Genomic DNA, 17,500 nt, shown 5'->3' with positions numbered 1-17,500 from the left:
CCGGACTTGTATCCCGTAATGGTCGCAGGCTTTGCGCTGAAATACCTAATCAGTCAGCACAGCTGGAGGCTTGGGAGAACTCAGCGGACAGCTATAGGATGACTCAACCCCAACAACAGACAGCTTCTCCTTCTTTCTCTTTATTTATTTATTTATTTAACCCTTAAAGGTGTAGGTTTTTGAACATTCTAAGTTCCGCAACAATTGAAGGTTCTAAAATTCTATGTTGAATTCAATGAACCCAGATATTCTTTAGAATGTTAATTTCCCATTCCGTTAAAGCAGGGTTAATAAATAGTAGTCTAAATAGTAGTCTTCTACTGCTGGTGTGATTTATTTGAGAATTTCAAAAACATATTGAAATGTCATGTATATGGAGGCTCTACAAAAGAGACAGATATTCTTAGAGGTCCTTCAACGGTCCATGAACGAATTTTTGCTGTTTTTATTATCGTAGTGTTTGAAGCTGTTGACAGTTACATTAAAATAAGACCAAATGAACTATTCAAACACGATTAAGCTCTAATCCTTCACAAATAAATGGACTTGGTTTCCCCTAGCAGGACAAATAGTAACAAAACTGACAATACAAACACACACACACACACACACACACACACACACACACACACACACACACTTCACTAACTGAAATTCCCACATCAAGGCCTTATTTAAAAATGAATAAAGGAGAGCTAGACATGGCTTGTCATGGCTCCACCAGGCCTGGCCTCCTGTATCCCTCTACTCTAGTGCTTTAGAGAAACTGATTTCCTTACCCTCCTTTTTTGGGGGTGGGGAGGGTTGGGAGGCAGGGGGATGGGAGGTGTTGAGAAGTGATACTCAGCAGATCCGGATTAATCCCTCACTTGTACTTTATTGGGGCACAGCTTAAAAAGCTTAACACAGCCATGCTCACTCTCCCTGACACACACACACACTACAGTACTACACACACACACACTACACTACTACACAAACACACACACACTACACTACACACACACACACACACACACACTACACTACTACTACCACACACACACACACACACACACTACAGTACTACACCTACACACACACACACACACACACACACAACACTACACTACACTACTACTACACACACACTACACTACACTACACTACACACAAACACACACTACACACCTCACAGTGCCCTCAACATCTTTCAAACATCCGTTTCAACCCCCCTCAAATCCAACAAAGACAGTAAACAAAGAGAGAAAACATAAACGCAGTCTGAAACACGGACAAAAGCAACACAAAACTCTTGTCAGCGACGAGGCCAGCCGTTACCATGGTGAAGAAAAGAGTGAGGAGGGGCAGAAAGGAATGGAGAGGAGAGGCAAAGGGCAAGAGCGACAGATAAGAGGACGAAGAGAAGAGAGTGATATATAAGAGCAGAGGGTGAGTAAAGTTCTTCTCCTCCTCTCCTCTTCCGCCCTCTTGTCAGGGAAGTGCTAGAGTAGTGGAGACCAATCATCACCCTTTGTCTCCCTCCTTCTTCTTTTACCTCTCTCTCTCTCTCTCTCTCTCTCTCTCTCTCTCTCTCTCTCTCTCTCTCCTGCACTCTCTCTTCTCTCTTTCTCTCTCCTCTGCTTCCTTTCATTCCCTGCAGTCCAATTTCTATTTGCTGCTCAGCCTCAGTCCATTTATTTGTGTGTGTGTGTGTGTGTGTGTGTTATTAATGCTTGGCGTGTGTGTGTGTGTGTGTACTTTATGTGTGTGTGTGTTGGCGTGTGTGTGTGCGGTGTGTGTGTGTGTGTGTATGGTCAGTGGGTGTGTGTGTGTCTGCTTATCTTTGATGTGTGTATTAACTTCAGGGGAAACTACCCACGCAGATCTGTTAAGAAGTCAGAACTGTGACCTGTACACATGCTCATGTTTTTCATGAATAAACTGGTAGATGGAGAAGTAACGCACGCGTTTCGTTTCGGCATGAAGGCCAACATTAAAAGATGTCGGCAGATGTCGGAGAGCCTGGTCTGTGTGTGCGCTTGTGTACCAAGAGTCTCTCCCTCGCTGTGTGTGTGTGTGCGTTCCTTGTGTGCGGGCTGGGTGGGGCTGTGGGAAAACAGGGCAAGTTTCAATGGCAGCTTTGTGGTCTGTTTTCATCCTGTGAATGCAATAATACCGAGGGATAAGAGAGAGAAAGAAAGAAAGAAAGACAGACAGACAGACAGAAAGAAAAGAAAGAAAGAAAGAAAGAAAGAAAGAGAGAAAGAAAGAAAGGAGAGGGGAAGAGCAGATGATGGAAGTGACAGAGGGAACATGAGAATGAGAAGGAGGGAGAAAGAAGACAAGGCTGGTGCCTGCTGTGATGGGGACGCCAGATGAACATGTTGGGACGAGAGAGGTGTGTGACTGATGGAGAGAGAGAGAGAGAGAGAGAGAGAGAGAGAGATAGATAGATAGATAGATAGAGAGAGAGAGAGAGAGAGAGAGAGAGAGAGAGAGAGAGAGAGAGAGAGAGAGAGCGGTCCAGACCAACAGAATGCATTCGAAATCAAAAATCAAATCAAGAAGAACAAGAAGCCCATGCTGCCCAACTTAAAAAATAAAAATAAAAAAAGTAAAAACACAAATGTGTGGACCAGGCTAAGGCACTCTCTCTGAGTGTGTGTGTGTGTGTGTGTGTGTGTGTGTGTGTGTGTGTGTGTGTGTGTGTGTGGGGGGGGGGTTGGGCAAGAAGCAAGAAAGAGAGAGAGAGACTACTGAGTGGTTAATCCCACAAAACAAGCATTTGAAACACTACTTTGCCAAACTCTCTCTCAGCTTGGCTATGGCCAAGAGGTGGCAGTCAGGAGGAGCAGAAAGAGGGGGAGAGAGAATGGAGACGCACAGAGTGAGAGACGGAGAGAAAGAGAGGGAGAGAGAAGGGAGACGCACAGAGTGAGAGATCGAGAGAAAGAGAGGGAGAGAGAAGGGAGACGCACAGAGTGAGAGACGGAGAGAAAGAGAGGGAGAGAGAAGGGAGACGCACAGAGTGAGAGATCGAGAGAAAGAGCGGGACGGAGAAGGGAGACTGAGTTTAAGAGTGAGAGACAGGGAGGTGAAGCAGAGGTTTAGAGAGAAGAGAGGAAAGGGATTCAGACAGACCTTGAAAATCATTTGTGTCCACGTTTCCTACACGATCACATACAGAATCCTGTTTGAATAGGAACTATTCCATTAACATGTTGGAGAAGTGTAGAAGGGAGGGGAGGGCCACCGCTTCAACCACCACCTTGATATTTTAGAGTAAGCTTGTGCGTTAACTGACTGTGCCACTCTGAAATTGGGATTATATTTAACAATAATCACCCTCCATTACAGTCATGTATAAAAAGAGACCTTTAGAGCAGCTTTGTCAAATTCAATTTTTCAAAAGAATTGTAATAGTTAGTAAGAGATCGTAGTAGACATTCTACATCAGACATTTTGAGTGTAGTTGAGGAAGCATGGATTGTAGAATGGATAGTAAGAACACAAGTGTGTTTTTTAGTTTTTTTTTTTTTTTTTTAAGCGAATCGTAACAGACCGCAGGGCTAAAAAAAAAAAAGAACAGCTTCTGTGCCTGAAGTTATCAGAAACTTTCGCCGCCGTTATACTGTACATCTGTTTTATGAATGTCTATTTTAAAATCTATTACCACCTAACCCACAATCTATTAGCGCCCATCCCACGCCTGAATTCAGGCACAGTGCCTGAGAAACGCCAAGCCCTGAGACCGTGGCGGTGACTTATGATGACTGACGTGACGCTAATAGGCCACCCACAGCAGCTGAGTGAGTGAAAAACACACTAACCAGGACAATTGGGAGTCAGTTACCACAAACACACACACACACACACACACACACACACACACACACACACACACAGGACACACACACACACACGCACATAGGCGACATACAGGGGCTGATTAAGTAAAGAACACAGTAACCAGGACAAGGGGGAGTGAGTTAGCTGCCCAGGCACGCTAGCGAAGCTGGAACTATGTGGAACGTGCCTGCAAAGACTGTTTGCTTTTTTTAAGAGAGTTTCAAAGACTTCAAAGAAAGACACCTGACTACTGTAACGCGGTGTTCTGACAGTGTTGTGCCATGGGTGGATTTTCATTGGTACCAGCACACTCTCTCCACAAGAGCCATGAGCATTATGTTATTTTATTTTTTTTATCTTGAGATGTGTGTTACAAATTTGTGCAATACAAAATTGTGTATGTACTTTTCATGAGTACAGCTACTGTATATGACACGTACAGCCTTAATATGATTTGATTACCGGTACACTGACTAACACATCAGTGAACTCTAACGTGACCATGTGCGGAAACAAACACATTGTTTACAAGTGCACAAAGCTGTTAGCCTGGTAAACCAGACCCTGGAATCTTTCAGATTAAGGGTCTGGCCACGAGTAATGAAAATGGCCCAATTCGAGGGGCGACACCAAGCATGCATTTTGAAACTCTCACTGCGCGGTTGGATAACCGTCACACCCAATCACAACAATTCATCAGTGTCAGTCATCAGTGTAGCTTCGCCTTTGTCGCCACCAATCGATTTGATTGGTCCCTCTCGCCGAGAGATAGAAGAAATTTGGATCATTGCTCGTGGCCAGAGTATCTTGCGGGCACAATTCAAATTGTGCTCTCGCGAGAACTCTGGATTTCCAGGGTACAAAGCTGTGCAAATTACATTGACATTCACATGCATTCATTTAGCAGGGGTTCATTCAAAGCAACTTACAATAAATACTCCAATGCAGAGCAGACCTTAGTTTACAGAGAATACAACAACAATAAATGCTACTACCTAAAGATAAGAGTGTAGTTGTAAGTTGTAAGCTTCACCTCACTGTGTGCTGAGTGTGTTTTACTAATTCACGGATTGGGATAAATGCAGAGACCAAAATTTCCCTCACAGGATCAAAAGAGTATATATACTTATACTTATTATACACAGTGATCAAGTTAGTTGTAGGTCTACTAACACAGTGACCAAGTTAGCTGGCTTCAATAGATTATTACATTATTTTATAATTTTATAATTTAAGGGACCCTCCCACTGCAGAAACTCTGGGATCAAACACCTGACCTTCAGGTGTTCTATCTCAAAGCCGAGATACCCAGCCTCTTCAATACCACCACCTAATGCTCGATCAATTATTCATTCTGCAACAGGCAACTTGGCAATTGTGATTCAGGAACTAACACAAGGTTAAAACTTTTATTTTCTGGGCTGAGATACGCCAACTGTCACTCAATCGTTGCTGGCTTCTATCCATATTTGGTATCGTCCCTCACTGGCATAGAGTGAAGAACTCGCTCTGCCCTTGTGGACAATCCCACAATTCCCCACAAAGGCGTGTAGCACAGCTCAATGGAGGCCGTATGGAATACTCGACTCTGCTTGATTCCGCTGTGCACTGTGCTGCGCTGGGTGCCATGGCGACGGGGGCATGACCCCAGCCGAGTGGGGCGCCGACGACCTCAAACCCTCCAGAAGCGTGCGGCACAGAGCCGCGTTGTACCGCTCCGCTCCACTAGAGGCACCCTGGGGGGCCAAAACCAGGCCAGCTCAGCACTTCTGCATCTCTCTCTCGATCTCAAACACAAACACACACACACACACACACACACACACACACACACACACACACACACACACACACACACACACACACACACAGTAGGCCGCTGTGAGGAGATAAGAAGAAGAAGTGCAGAGTCTGCATCCTCCTCTCTCCTCTCCTCTCCCTCTGGCTCTCTCCTCCTCTTTTCCCATCTCTTTATCCCTCCATCCCTCCTGTCCTATTCCATTAGCCCTCTCTTCCTCTCAGATTCCATCTGTCATTTGAGCTCGCCTGCTCTCTCTCTAACTGTGACAGGGGGAAAAGTGTGTGATAGAGAGAGAGAAAAAAGAAAGAGAGAGAGACAAAAGGGAGAGTGCAACAAAGGAGAGCAAGTAAAGGAGAGTGAAACAGAGAAAAGAAAGAGTTCAAAAGAGGGGTGGATGGGGCTGATAACTGGAAAGCTAACCCGAGAGGTTAACAGCTGCCTCTGCGGTTCATCATGCTGTAGTTACTATGGCGATTTGAAGTTGTGTACAAGTGTACTGGATCTGTACAAAATTATCTGGCCAACGTGTGTGTGTGTGTGTGTGTGTGTGTGTGTGTGTGTGTGTGTGTGTGTAACTCCCACAGGGGTCACCTTTGTAATTTACTGGAAGATAAAGAGAGAGCTCAGTACTGTTTGTTACCTAGTTTCACTCTTTGTGCATGTGTATGTGCATGTGTGTGTTTGTGTGTGTGTGTGTGTGTGTAGCCTCTGGAGACTTCTACGGTGGCCCTCAGGGGACACTCTTGACACTCTGTTCCATCTGAAGTCAGACCACAGAGTTAAGGGAATCCCGATAGTGCTGATGAATGTCTTCCTCTTGAATGGTCCAGACCCCCACTGCACTATGCCATCACCAGTACACACACACACACACCCCAGTAGGCCGCCAGAGGAGATAAGAAGAAGAAGTGCAGAGTCTGCATCCTCCCTCTCCTCTCCCTCTCCCTCTGGCTCTCTCCTCCTCTTTTTTTCCCATCTCTTTATCCCTCCATCCCTCCTGTCCTATTCCATTAGCCCTCTCTTCCTCTCAGATTCCATCTGTCATTTGAGCTCGCCTGCTCTCTCTCTAACTGTGACAGGGGGGAAAAGTGTGTGATAGAGAGAGAGAGAAAAAGAGAAAGAGAGAGTGAGACAAAAGGAGAGTGCAACAAAAGGAGAGCAAGTAAAGGAGAGTGAAACAGAGAAAAAGAAAGAGTTCAAAAGAGGGTGGATGGGGCTGATAACTGCGGAAAGCTAACCGAGAGGTTAACAGCTGCCTCTGCAGTTCATCATGCTGTAGTTACTATGGCGATTTGAAGTTGTGTACAAGTGTACTGGATCTGTACAAAATTATCTGTACAACGTGTGTGTGTGTGTGTGTGTGTGTGTGTGTGTGTGTGTGTGTGTGTAACCACCACAGGGGTCACCTTGTAATTTACTGGAAGATAAAGAGAGAGCTCAGTACTGTTTGTTACCTAGTTTCACTCTTTGTGCATGTGTATGTGCATGTGTGTGTTTGTGTGTGTGTGTGTGTGTGTGTAGCCTCTGGAGACTACGGTGGCCCTCAGGGGACACTCTTGACACTCTGTTCCATCTGAAGTCAGACCACAGAGTTAAGGGAATCGATAGTGCTGATGAATGTCTTCCTCTTGAATGGTCAGACCCCCCCACTGCACTATGCCATCACCAGTACACACACACACACACACGGACGCACACACGCACGCATGGACGCATGCATACACGCACACAGACACAGACACATACACGCACAAACAATAAAACACACACGCACACACACACGCACACAGACACACACACACACACACACACACAACCACAGACACATACGCACAAACAATAAAACACATACAAACAATAAAACACACACAAACAATAAAACACACTCAAATCAAAACACACAAACACTTACACACACAAGAAAACAGCGCTGAAAACCACAGACACTCACAGAGAGACTCTCCCACACATAATGAAACAGCTGGTCAACATTCTGTTGCTGTTTGCGAATGTTAAAAGGGGTGAAGGCCTTTAGCTTAAAAGTGTAAACAGTCTGATCTCTCTGAGTCGGTTCTGAAAACCAGGTCTCCAGAGAGGACGTCTTAAAGAGACTAGACTTACCTGCAGATACCTCATGAACCAACAGGTGAACTTGAGTGTGTGTGTGTGTGTGTGTGCGTGTGTGCGTGTGTGTGTGTGTGAGAGAAAGAGAGAAAGAGAGAGAGAGAGAGAGAGAGAGAGAGAGAGAGAGAGTGAGTGAGTGTGTGTGTGTGTGTGTGTGAGAGAGAGAGAGAGAGAGAGGTGAGAGAGAGAGAGAGAGAGAGAGAGAGAGAGAGAGACTCACCTATGAGGGCTTCAAAGCAGTTGGCCATGGCATGTCTGAGGTCGGACTCCCTGCAGAGGTCAGGACCGTGAGCATAAAGCATGAAGCGGTCCAGCTCCAGTTTCTACACACACACAAAGAGTGGTTGGGAAGAGATTCACCAGTTTTACCCCCCCACCCACACACACACAAAGTGAGACACACTTGTGGTCAATGAACGTAGCACATAATTTAAGCGGAGCAGATTCAATAATGGCTGATGAAAAAGCATGCAGGAGACAAGAAAAGGCGTATGAGGACATGGAAAACATATTTGGAGGGTCTGGGTGCTGTTTAATAAGCACTCTTACACACGCACACAAACACACACACACAGCGGTGAAAACAAATTAGATTAAAGAAATCACAAGATGGAGATGAACATGATCCCTTTCCTGAGTCCCATTCTCTCCCTCATTTCTGTGAAATATCTGCTTTGGCAAGATTGGTTGTGATACAGCCCTGCCAATAAATTAATTGAATTAGCAAAACAGATCCAGGGGTGTGTGTGTGTGTGTGTGTGTGTGTGTGTGTGTGTGTGTGTGTGTGTGTGTGTGCATGTGTTTGTGTGCCAAGGAAGTTTGTCCTGCAGTCTGCTCACTGATTGACTAAATGTTACTCAGCAACCCTCCCCGAGTCCGAACCAATCACTTCCCTACTGGCTGTAACACCAGAAAGCAGCCAGGACGATAGGCAGAGCCCTGATGCAGTTGTCTGCCATTTTAGCACAATACTGTGTGTGTTCGTCTTTGTATGCTAGTTTACTGAGACAGAAAAAGAGAGAACATTTAGATTCAAGGATTTGTATCTCACATACTGTACATAAGAGTTACCGTTGTAAAACATGGTGTGAAATGGCATTTGTTTATCAAATGGAAGCTATAGAGGGTCTCTATCTGACTCAGAAGGTCCCTGAAGCTAAAACACCGTCAGTTAAATGTGTCCCAAATGTTTTGCTCATATGTGGCACATATACTGTAGCCCCACATCATCACATACCCTTCACCTTACCTAGGAATTGGCATTTTGTTTTATTTCAGTTAGTCTAATAGCTGGTTGGATTTGCAGTGAGAGATGATCTTATGGAAAGTACCCCATGTCAATCGTGAGATATGGTGTATGTGATGATGTGGGGCTATTTTAATTCCAAAGGCCAAGGGAACTTTATTTTTTTTTTACTTTTATTTTTACAAAGAAAATTGGTGTTTTTGTTGGTCATTTTTTTAATTAAGGCAATTTCCAAAAGATGATGATGAAAGGTGTGTGTGTGTGTGATACTGAATGTACTCCCATCATATTAATCTGACTATGAGTGTGCCGTCATGGGTGTGTACTAGAAAAACACATCTTTTGAAAATTACACTCAACACATCTGTGTCTCACAAACACACCCCTCGAAATAACAAACTGCTTATGGCTTGTGCGAGGGTGAGTGTGTTGATGCCAGTGAAAATACACTGTAGACACAATGACAACCTTTCAGAACTTGTCATTTGTTACGAGGTGATCTCTTTGAAGTCTTTAATATTCTTGAATAACCAAACAATCTTTGCGGTCATATCCCCCTCTGTGATATCTGACTCAGTTGCTCCAGGTGTGCAAATCCTATTAGCTCACATCAGTCAACATTTACTAAACCTGCCCTGCCTGCTGTTTCTAGACTCTTCAAGTATATCAGTAATCATGGTATAATAAAACAATTGATAATAACATGTGTTTCAAGTTAGCACTTTGAAGCAAAGTGTTCACAAAGCATTGTATCTTATTGCTAAGACTACACCTAAGTCACACTAAAAGTCTTTAACTTAGCTTTTAGATTTTCTTCTCATAAAACCTATTCACAAAGCTGCTGAGACCAACTTTCATTAAGTAAGCAAATATCAGAACAGAAACACCCTGTTGCTCTGGCTGGCCTCAATTCTCATGCACAGCACAGACTTGCTTGCAGTGACTTGGGTGATTGGCTGATGAGTGACATGTCTGTGCTAGTGAGTAGGCATATACTACATGACTAATTATTTATTCACCCTCGTCCTTTGCAGTAAACAGGACAGGCCACAAATGAAATAGTAATGGAATACACTTCGGAATGACACAGCATCGTTGGAACATTTGAAATATGGATCTGTATGATGACACGTTTGCATAGACAGAAAGTAATTAAATTTGATTTACAATTAAACATTACATTTAGTTTACATCATGACAATGAATAGTTATGGTTGTTGGTGGTTATTGTGCCCTTTACAAGCTACACAATTATTCCTTTGTGATTGAGATCTCTGTGCAATGTCCATTTAGAAACACTGCAATGTGAAATGATACAAATAGCTGCTTTAGTAAGCTGCTTAGCGAGTTAGGAGTCCTCTCAGCTATTTCTAAGCTCTCCCAGACTTAGGTGCTACTTAAATGTTTTGTGAATTACAAAAAAAAAGAGGAGTCCTAAAGTGAAAACTGACACGGCTATTCTTTTTAGGAGTTTCACTTTAATCCTGAAGTTAGGAGCTACTTTAAACCTAATGAATCATTGTGAATATGGGCCCAGAGTTCTGAAGTTTGTCCTTGGGCTGTTTGGCCTGTTCATTAAAGTGATTTGGCAAATGGATTTAGCAAATGATTTGGCAAATGGAAAAGCAAAAAGATTTTGCAACTATATTTGCAAATCCCTTTTTAAAATTAGAGCATTTATTGATAATTTAATAATTGATTTTCAAAATACTTTTTGTAAATTATCTTTTTAAATACTGTTTATATTGGCAAATTAACCAACTTCATTTGCCATAAGTGACACCTGTGGTCCTCCATATTCTCTTCATCTCCATTTCTCTTCCTCTCTCACATTCTTTCCTTTTTTCCTTCTCTACTTTCCTCTCTCACTCTTTAACTCTTTCATTGCTTTCTCCACATGTTGAAATGGCTGCTGTAGTGTTCTCCAGCGCAGGCCAAGAGAGACACAGGCAGTGTGTGTGTGTGTGGGGGGCAGAGAGAAGATGGAGAGACAGAGAGTGTGTAGGACAGAAAGAGTGATATAGAGAGAGTGTGTGTAGGACAGAGAGTGAGAGAGTGAGAGGAAGGAGACACACACACTCACACAAAACAATGCAAGAGGGGCAGAGAAAGAAGGGGGAGAGGGGGAACCATAAGGAAAGTGGAGAAGAGGAAGAGAAGAAACAGAGAAACAGAGGGAAAGTGAGAGAAAAGGGTGTTACGGCCCTGCTGGTCATTCCCAGTACCACATCTTTTCTAATGCCTGTTGGGGCTCTGCCCCTTTGGTCTGTGCTGCCTTATCAATCTGCAGATCATGGAGTGTGCCCATTGGTGCTGGGAGTAATGGGTGGTCCTATAAAGAAGACCTCATGGGTAATTGACACTCTCTGCTCGCTGCTCTGCCGCTCTGGCCTGGTTCCTGGTGACTCCGTGGCTGCTCCGCTGGGGAGAGCCTCAGCCCATCGCTCCTCACACCGACGTCACGTTTTACACTTTTGTTTGATCACCCCTAGACATACTTTGCATTACACTATCCTTTTTCATACACTATACTGACATTATCTTTTAATGTTAAAATAAACGTATGTATTATTGAACATATCGCTACAGTGTGGTCTCCCATTTAATGTCACAGCTACTTTGAGCCAGGTGGTTGTGACAAGGGGAATCATAGAATGTAGAAACAGAGGGCCCACATCCCCTCTGTTTCTACAGTATGTGTCTCCTCTCTTCCTCTCCCCCACTTTCCCTATGGTTCCCCTTTTCTCCCACATCCCCTCTGTTTCTATGTAGAAAAGGGGAACCATGAGGGAACCATAAGGAACGTGGGGGCAGAATCAGGGAGACAGGAACTCCAGTGCTGAATGGTAAAGCTTCTACAACAGGATGTGCTGAACAGAAGGGGGAGAGGAGAAGAGAGTAGAGGAGAGGAGAGGAGAGGAGAGGAGAGGAAAGGAGAGGAGAGGAAAGGAGAGGAGAGGAGAGGAGAGGAGAGGAGAGGAGAGAGGAGAGGATAGAAGAGGAGATGAGATGAGATGAGATGAGATGAGATGAGATGAGATGAGATGAGATGAGATGAGATGAGATGAGAGGAGAGGAGAGGAGAGGATAGAAGAGGAGAGGAGACGAGAGGAGAGGAGATGAGAGGAGAGGAGAGGATAGAAGAGGAGAGGAGAGGAGAGGATAGAAGAGGAGAGGAGAGGAGAGGAGAGAGGATAGAAGAGGAGAGGAGAGGAGAGGAGAAGACAGTAGAGGAGAGAAGAGGAGAGGTACAAAGAAAATAAAGTTTTGTGGGGAGAGAGAGAAAGACAGACAGCATGTAGAGCATGTCAGAGAGGTGAGCAGGGGCTCCAGTGGGCTTGTTCTGTGTCTGGGGGGAAATCTAAAAGCTCTCCTCTAAAGTCCTACAACAATAACCTCTGAGCTCTAATTACAGGCTCCCAGAAACAGGCCCAGCACAAAATAAGAGGGGGAAGAATGGAACAAGGGGTGTGAAAGAGAAAGAGACGAGAGAAAGAGAGAGGGAGAGATTGAGAGATTGAGAGAGAGAGAGAGAGAGAGAAAGAAATCTTTCTGAAGTGTTCAGGCCTGCAGTACAGATGACCGAAACCAGAGGCCGCATGGCCGACTATCTAAAGGTGGCATTGAAAGGGTGCAAGCGTCTAGCGTGTAGCCAGTATGTAGGCGTGTGAGGGCGCAGCTGGGACTCACTTTAGCCAGCATGGCCAGGTGCTGGTTCTGGACGATGGCGGTACGGTAGGTGGCCAGTCCCCCCTCCTCCAGGCTGGGGAACAGGTAGTACAGGTGCACACTGCAAGGAGGGACACACGGGCACACACACACACACACACACAGAGACAAATGCAAAGATATTAGATTCACAAGCAAATACACACACAGTTATCAGACATACATACACAAACACACATACAAACACACACACACACAAAGAACAAAACCGCTGAGTCAGACTAGACAGACGCTGAGTCAAGAGGAATGGCAACGGAAGGCTGAGTCACAAGCACACACTAACCCTGAGTCAGCACAACCGGACAACTCAACTGGGACAAAAGAATCAAAAACTTTTTTTTCTTTTTCTTTTTATTTTAAAGTACATCCTAAAGTCACCACGGGGACTCAAAGGAAATGCAGCATCACTTCACTGGGTACCCAATCAGGACCGCTCTTAGTCAATGACCTAACCAATCTCATTGCACACTAACAAGGTCTCTGAGAAATCACATCATTGAGTCATTGCAGAATAGAATCAAACACAACAACCGCAACCAAAAAAACACCACATAGAAAGCACACATGCAATCCTCAATGCACATACATCACACATATTAATATAGTTGCTTTGACGATTTTGAATCGTCCATCGTATCCTCTTCACTGTGGATGTGAATACTTCATGATGGTTTATGAAACGCAACCCATGACTCAGCAGAAAGAGACATGCGGAGTCATGGCAAGCTCCCCCTGGTCCGACACACAGTTAAGAAACGGGAGAGGCGGGATCCAATCAGCTAAGTCCGTTTGGATTGAACACAACATATTAAAATTAGATGGAGCATTAAAAATTCAAGGACAGCCAGCTGCAGACACACACACACACACACACACACAGCATACAGACAACACTCCTCATTAAATTACGGAACATTCCGGTATATTAATTTAGAAACCAATAAAAACTTTTCCGAAGAGGAGGGGAGGGGGCTATTGTTTAATCAGACACCGTAGGAGATTACTCGTCAAGGCTGATGCAAGCAGAGGAGCAGCTTCAAACGGCAAAGTGCCTCAAATGAGGCGTGCATTAGCATAAAAACAAACAACTCTTTCCAGGACATCTCGTTTTCAGGGTGTGCGAGTCCCTGAGACAAACATGGGGGAGCTGTGTGGGTGAGTGTGTGTATAATTGTGTGTGTATGTGTGGGTCTGTTTACTTTTTACATAACATAGAGCTGTGATGTGCAAGGGTGTTGTGTGCCTGAACAACCTCCAGAGGTAGATGGGAGGTCGTCCTTTTAACTGAATCTGAGGTGAGATCTAAAACACTCACAACTTCACCTTTAGGAGGAATGTACTGTAGGAGACATTTGAACCATTTATTTTATTTGTTAATAATTTATTATAATATTTGCCCTATTTTTTCAATCTCTGAGAATTTGTGCCCTCTGCAGGTCAAAAGGTCATTAAACAGTACAGTGTATAAGTATAAGTATATATACTCTTTTGATCCTGTGAGGGAAATTTTGGTCTCTGTATTTATCCCAATCCGTGAATTAGTGAAACACACTGAACACAGTGAACACACAGTGAGGTGAAGCACACACTAATCCCGGCGCAGTGAGCTGCCTGCACCAACAGCGGCGCTCGGGGAGCAGTGAGGGGTTAGGTGCCTTGCTCAAGGGCACTTCAGCCGTGGCCTACCGGTCGGGGTAACCAGCGCTAACCAGTAGGTCACGGCTGCCTGAGTGGCTGACTGGAAGCACACAGCTTTTGACCTTGGCCTAACTTTTGACCTTGCTCGCTGAACTGTTGCGTATAGGAACTGCTACACCTTTTTGGTGCTCTTTAGCGAAGTCCTTTTAGGCAAGTCCCTCCACTCGGCTGCCATATTGTGATGCTTTTTGGGGATGTATTCACACGTCAACTTTTGGTGGCGGAAGGGCCGGAATATGTGTAGACTACTGCCATGTTTGTGTTATGTTTGTGAAATGTATGGTGTTAACTAACACCATACATTTCTATAGGAGATTTTTGCTGTGTCTCCTCATTAGAAAGTCTCTGTCTTTACTTTAAATATCCAGTCTGCCTTATATCCTTTATTGACCAGACGAAAGACCTGTAATGTTTCTTTTTTGTAATAAAAACTCGAACTTTACCGGACCTCTCTTGGATATTCTTTTGTTTATTGCATCTTACAAGCGTCAAAGATTTCCCCCAGTTAACAACAATGTGACAAGGAACACATTTAGGATAAAATAGTCACTACATTAATCAAAAAGCTTGCTTCTGAATCTGGAAACATTGTGGATTGTGTGCTGAAGGAAATCAGCAGTTCATCAACTGCTTGCTTGAGTGTTTGACCCTGTGTCATGTGTGTGTGTGTGCGCAGCAGGTACAAGTGCGTGTGCAGCAGGTACAATTTGAGGAGTGCTGATTGTAACAAGGTCCTTGCTGTGGTGTTTACCACTGAGGTCTCACCTCTATCAAAGAACACACACACACACACACACACACACACACACACACACACACACACACACAAAAAGTGACATCTAATAATGATCAGTGCCCATGATTCACAGAGTTCAGCAGGTGTGAAAGACCACTCTTTGAGACAGACAGACAGACAGACACACACACACACACACGGACAGACACAGACACAAAAGGAGAGACAACCATGCACATGAAAAATCTTCACACAGTCACATGAAAGCACCCTGAATCATCATGGCCTCTGATGCTTGAGATGCAAACCACTGTGTGCATGGGACAAATAAACTGGAGCAAGCACACACACACACACACACACACACACACACTGTATGCACATAAACAAACACAATCCAGAATCCCCAGCACGTCCCCTGAACAAACGCTGTTTGGCTGCGCTGGTGCGTTGCTGGGCAACGGGCCACAGCACTGTCAGAAGTCGGGCTACCATTTGGATTTGAAATGGAGCATGGATTTAAAACAAGAGCAGAAAAAGACAAGAGACAGAACAAGACTGCCGAGGGCTTTCGTGATAAAGTTTGTGTTTTTCGGGACCCCATCAATGCTGTGACGGTCAGCAGAGGACTTGTAGTGTCTCTCTTGCCGTCATTACAGCAGACCGATGCTGCCGTGCGTCGGGCTTTCAGGAGGATTTGGACAGATTGAGCGATTCTGAGGAAGGACAGAGAGAGAGAGAGAGAGAGGGAGGAAGGGACTGGGACAGAGAGGAAGGAAAAGAGAGAAAGAGAGAGAGAGAGAGAGCGAAGGATAAGGGAAGGCGGCGTGTTTTGTCCTTACGCAGACGGGTGCGGCAGTTTGTGGTGATTTGTTGAGAGAACTGTGGAGGAGAGGAGGGTGTGTGTGTGACTGTGTGTGTGTGTGTGTGTGGGAGGGGGGTGATTACTGTGTAAACACACAGAGACCACAAAGAGAGATGAACTGTATTTAAACCTACTCCCCTATGTCTCATAACAAAGTCTCTCTCTCTCTCTCTCTCTCTCTGAAGGCCATAGTAATGGGGCCATGTGAGTCCCATTCGGCCTTAAGACCAACACAAACACAACACAAACAGCCACACAAACACAACCCAACCAGCCACACAAACACAACACAACACAACACAAACAGCCACACACGCACAACACAACACAAACACAACACAAACAATAGGAGGGCCAGGGTGGTGAGATAAATAAACACATGCATAATTAATGAGGGCTGAGACAGGGGGACGTCCCTGACTGTGTGTCCAAGACATTCAGAGGATGGTCACACTCTCCGCTTGTGCTCCATCACTGCCCACAACCTCTCCTTTCGTTAGTGTGTTTGTTTGGCATGTGTGTGTGTGTATGTAAAAAGCAGTATGTACTATTACTATTTAAGTAAGTACTAAGTACTATTTGAAACATTGAAGTACTATTTGCTTGAGTACCAAAACTATTGCTGCTGCATATAATAACTGTGAAGCGTGTGTGACACATCTCATTGGCTTATACGTGTGTGTGTGTGTGTGTGTGTGTGTGTGTGTGTGTGTGTGTGTGTGTGAGAGAGCAGGGTTTCACCTGGGAGCCACTCTGCTGCAGCCTCAGCCAGCTAATTAGCGGTTGTCATGGAGAAACTTGTTTCTTTTAAAGAGAAGGGGAAGCGACATAATGGGGAGCAACATCTCCCCATTCACATTCCAATTACCACAAAGAGGAGGAGGGAGGCACGAGGAACGAGAGAGAGACAGAGAGAGAGAGAGAGAGAGAGAGAGAGACGGGAGAGAGAGGGAGAGATAGAGAGAATATGAGAGAAAGAGAGAGTAAGCATCCTGAGGTCTGAGGTATATGCCAGAGAGAGAAAATAATAAATTGCTGTTATTTCCAATTAATGAAGATGTCCGTCAAACACACATGGACAGGAAATACAAACACAAACACACCTGGTAAGGAACTCCACCACTGCATCTCCAAGGAACTCCAGCCTCTCGTTGTGATTGATCCTGACCGGGCAGAAAGGGACATTTCAGTAACTGACAGCAACACACTCACACATTTGTACACAAACACACAGACCCATGCAACATATGGTTTATGTGTGTGTTGTGTGTGTGTGTGTGTGTGTGTGTGTGTGTGTGTACCTGGAAGGAGATGGGTCGTCCTGTCCAAGCCTGGACATGATGTTGATTAATGTGTTGATTCCTGACCAATCGAAGAGCAGAATCAGTCAACAAGCCCACATCCTATCTCCACACAGAGTTAACACAGGAAGGCAAACATCATCCTGCCTCTAATAGACCTTTAACACAT

At 44.7% G+C, this 17,500-nt stretch overlaps 1 protein-coding gene across 2 annotated transcripts in view; it reads right to left on the bottom strand.

Moving 5' to 3' along the window:
- The window catches only part of drosha (drosha ribonuclease III), a 221,208-nt gene that overhangs the window by 168,022 nt on the left and 35,686 nt on the right, over nucleotides 1-17,500 (bottom strand). For both annotated transcript variants that reach the window (XM_048266837.1, XM_048266838.1), the window contains exons 19-22: nucleotides 17,332-17,392; nucleotides 17,134-17,193; nucleotides 12,693-12,792; nucleotides 7,977-8,079 (exon numbers count right to left, since the gene is read on the bottom strand). In XM_048266837.1, the coding sequence (XP_048122794.1) occupies nucleotides 7,977-8,079; nucleotides 12,693-12,792; nucleotides 17,134-17,193; nucleotides 17,332-17,392 (324 nt within the window). The remainder of the gene's footprint in view (nucleotides 1-7,976; nucleotides 8,080-12,692; nucleotides 12,793-17,133; nucleotides 17,194-17,331; nucleotides 17,393-17,500) is intronic.

This window comes from Alosa alosa, chromosome 16 (assembly GCF_017589495.1).
Source record: "Alosa alosa isolate M-15738 ecotype Scorff River chromosome 16, AALO_Geno_1.1, whole genome shotgun sequence".
Lineage (NCBI taxonomy): Eukaryota > Metazoa > Chordata > Actinopteri > Clupeiformes > Clupeidae > Alosa > Alosa alosa.
This window is presented reverse-complemented; position numbering and strand designations above follow the sequence as displayed.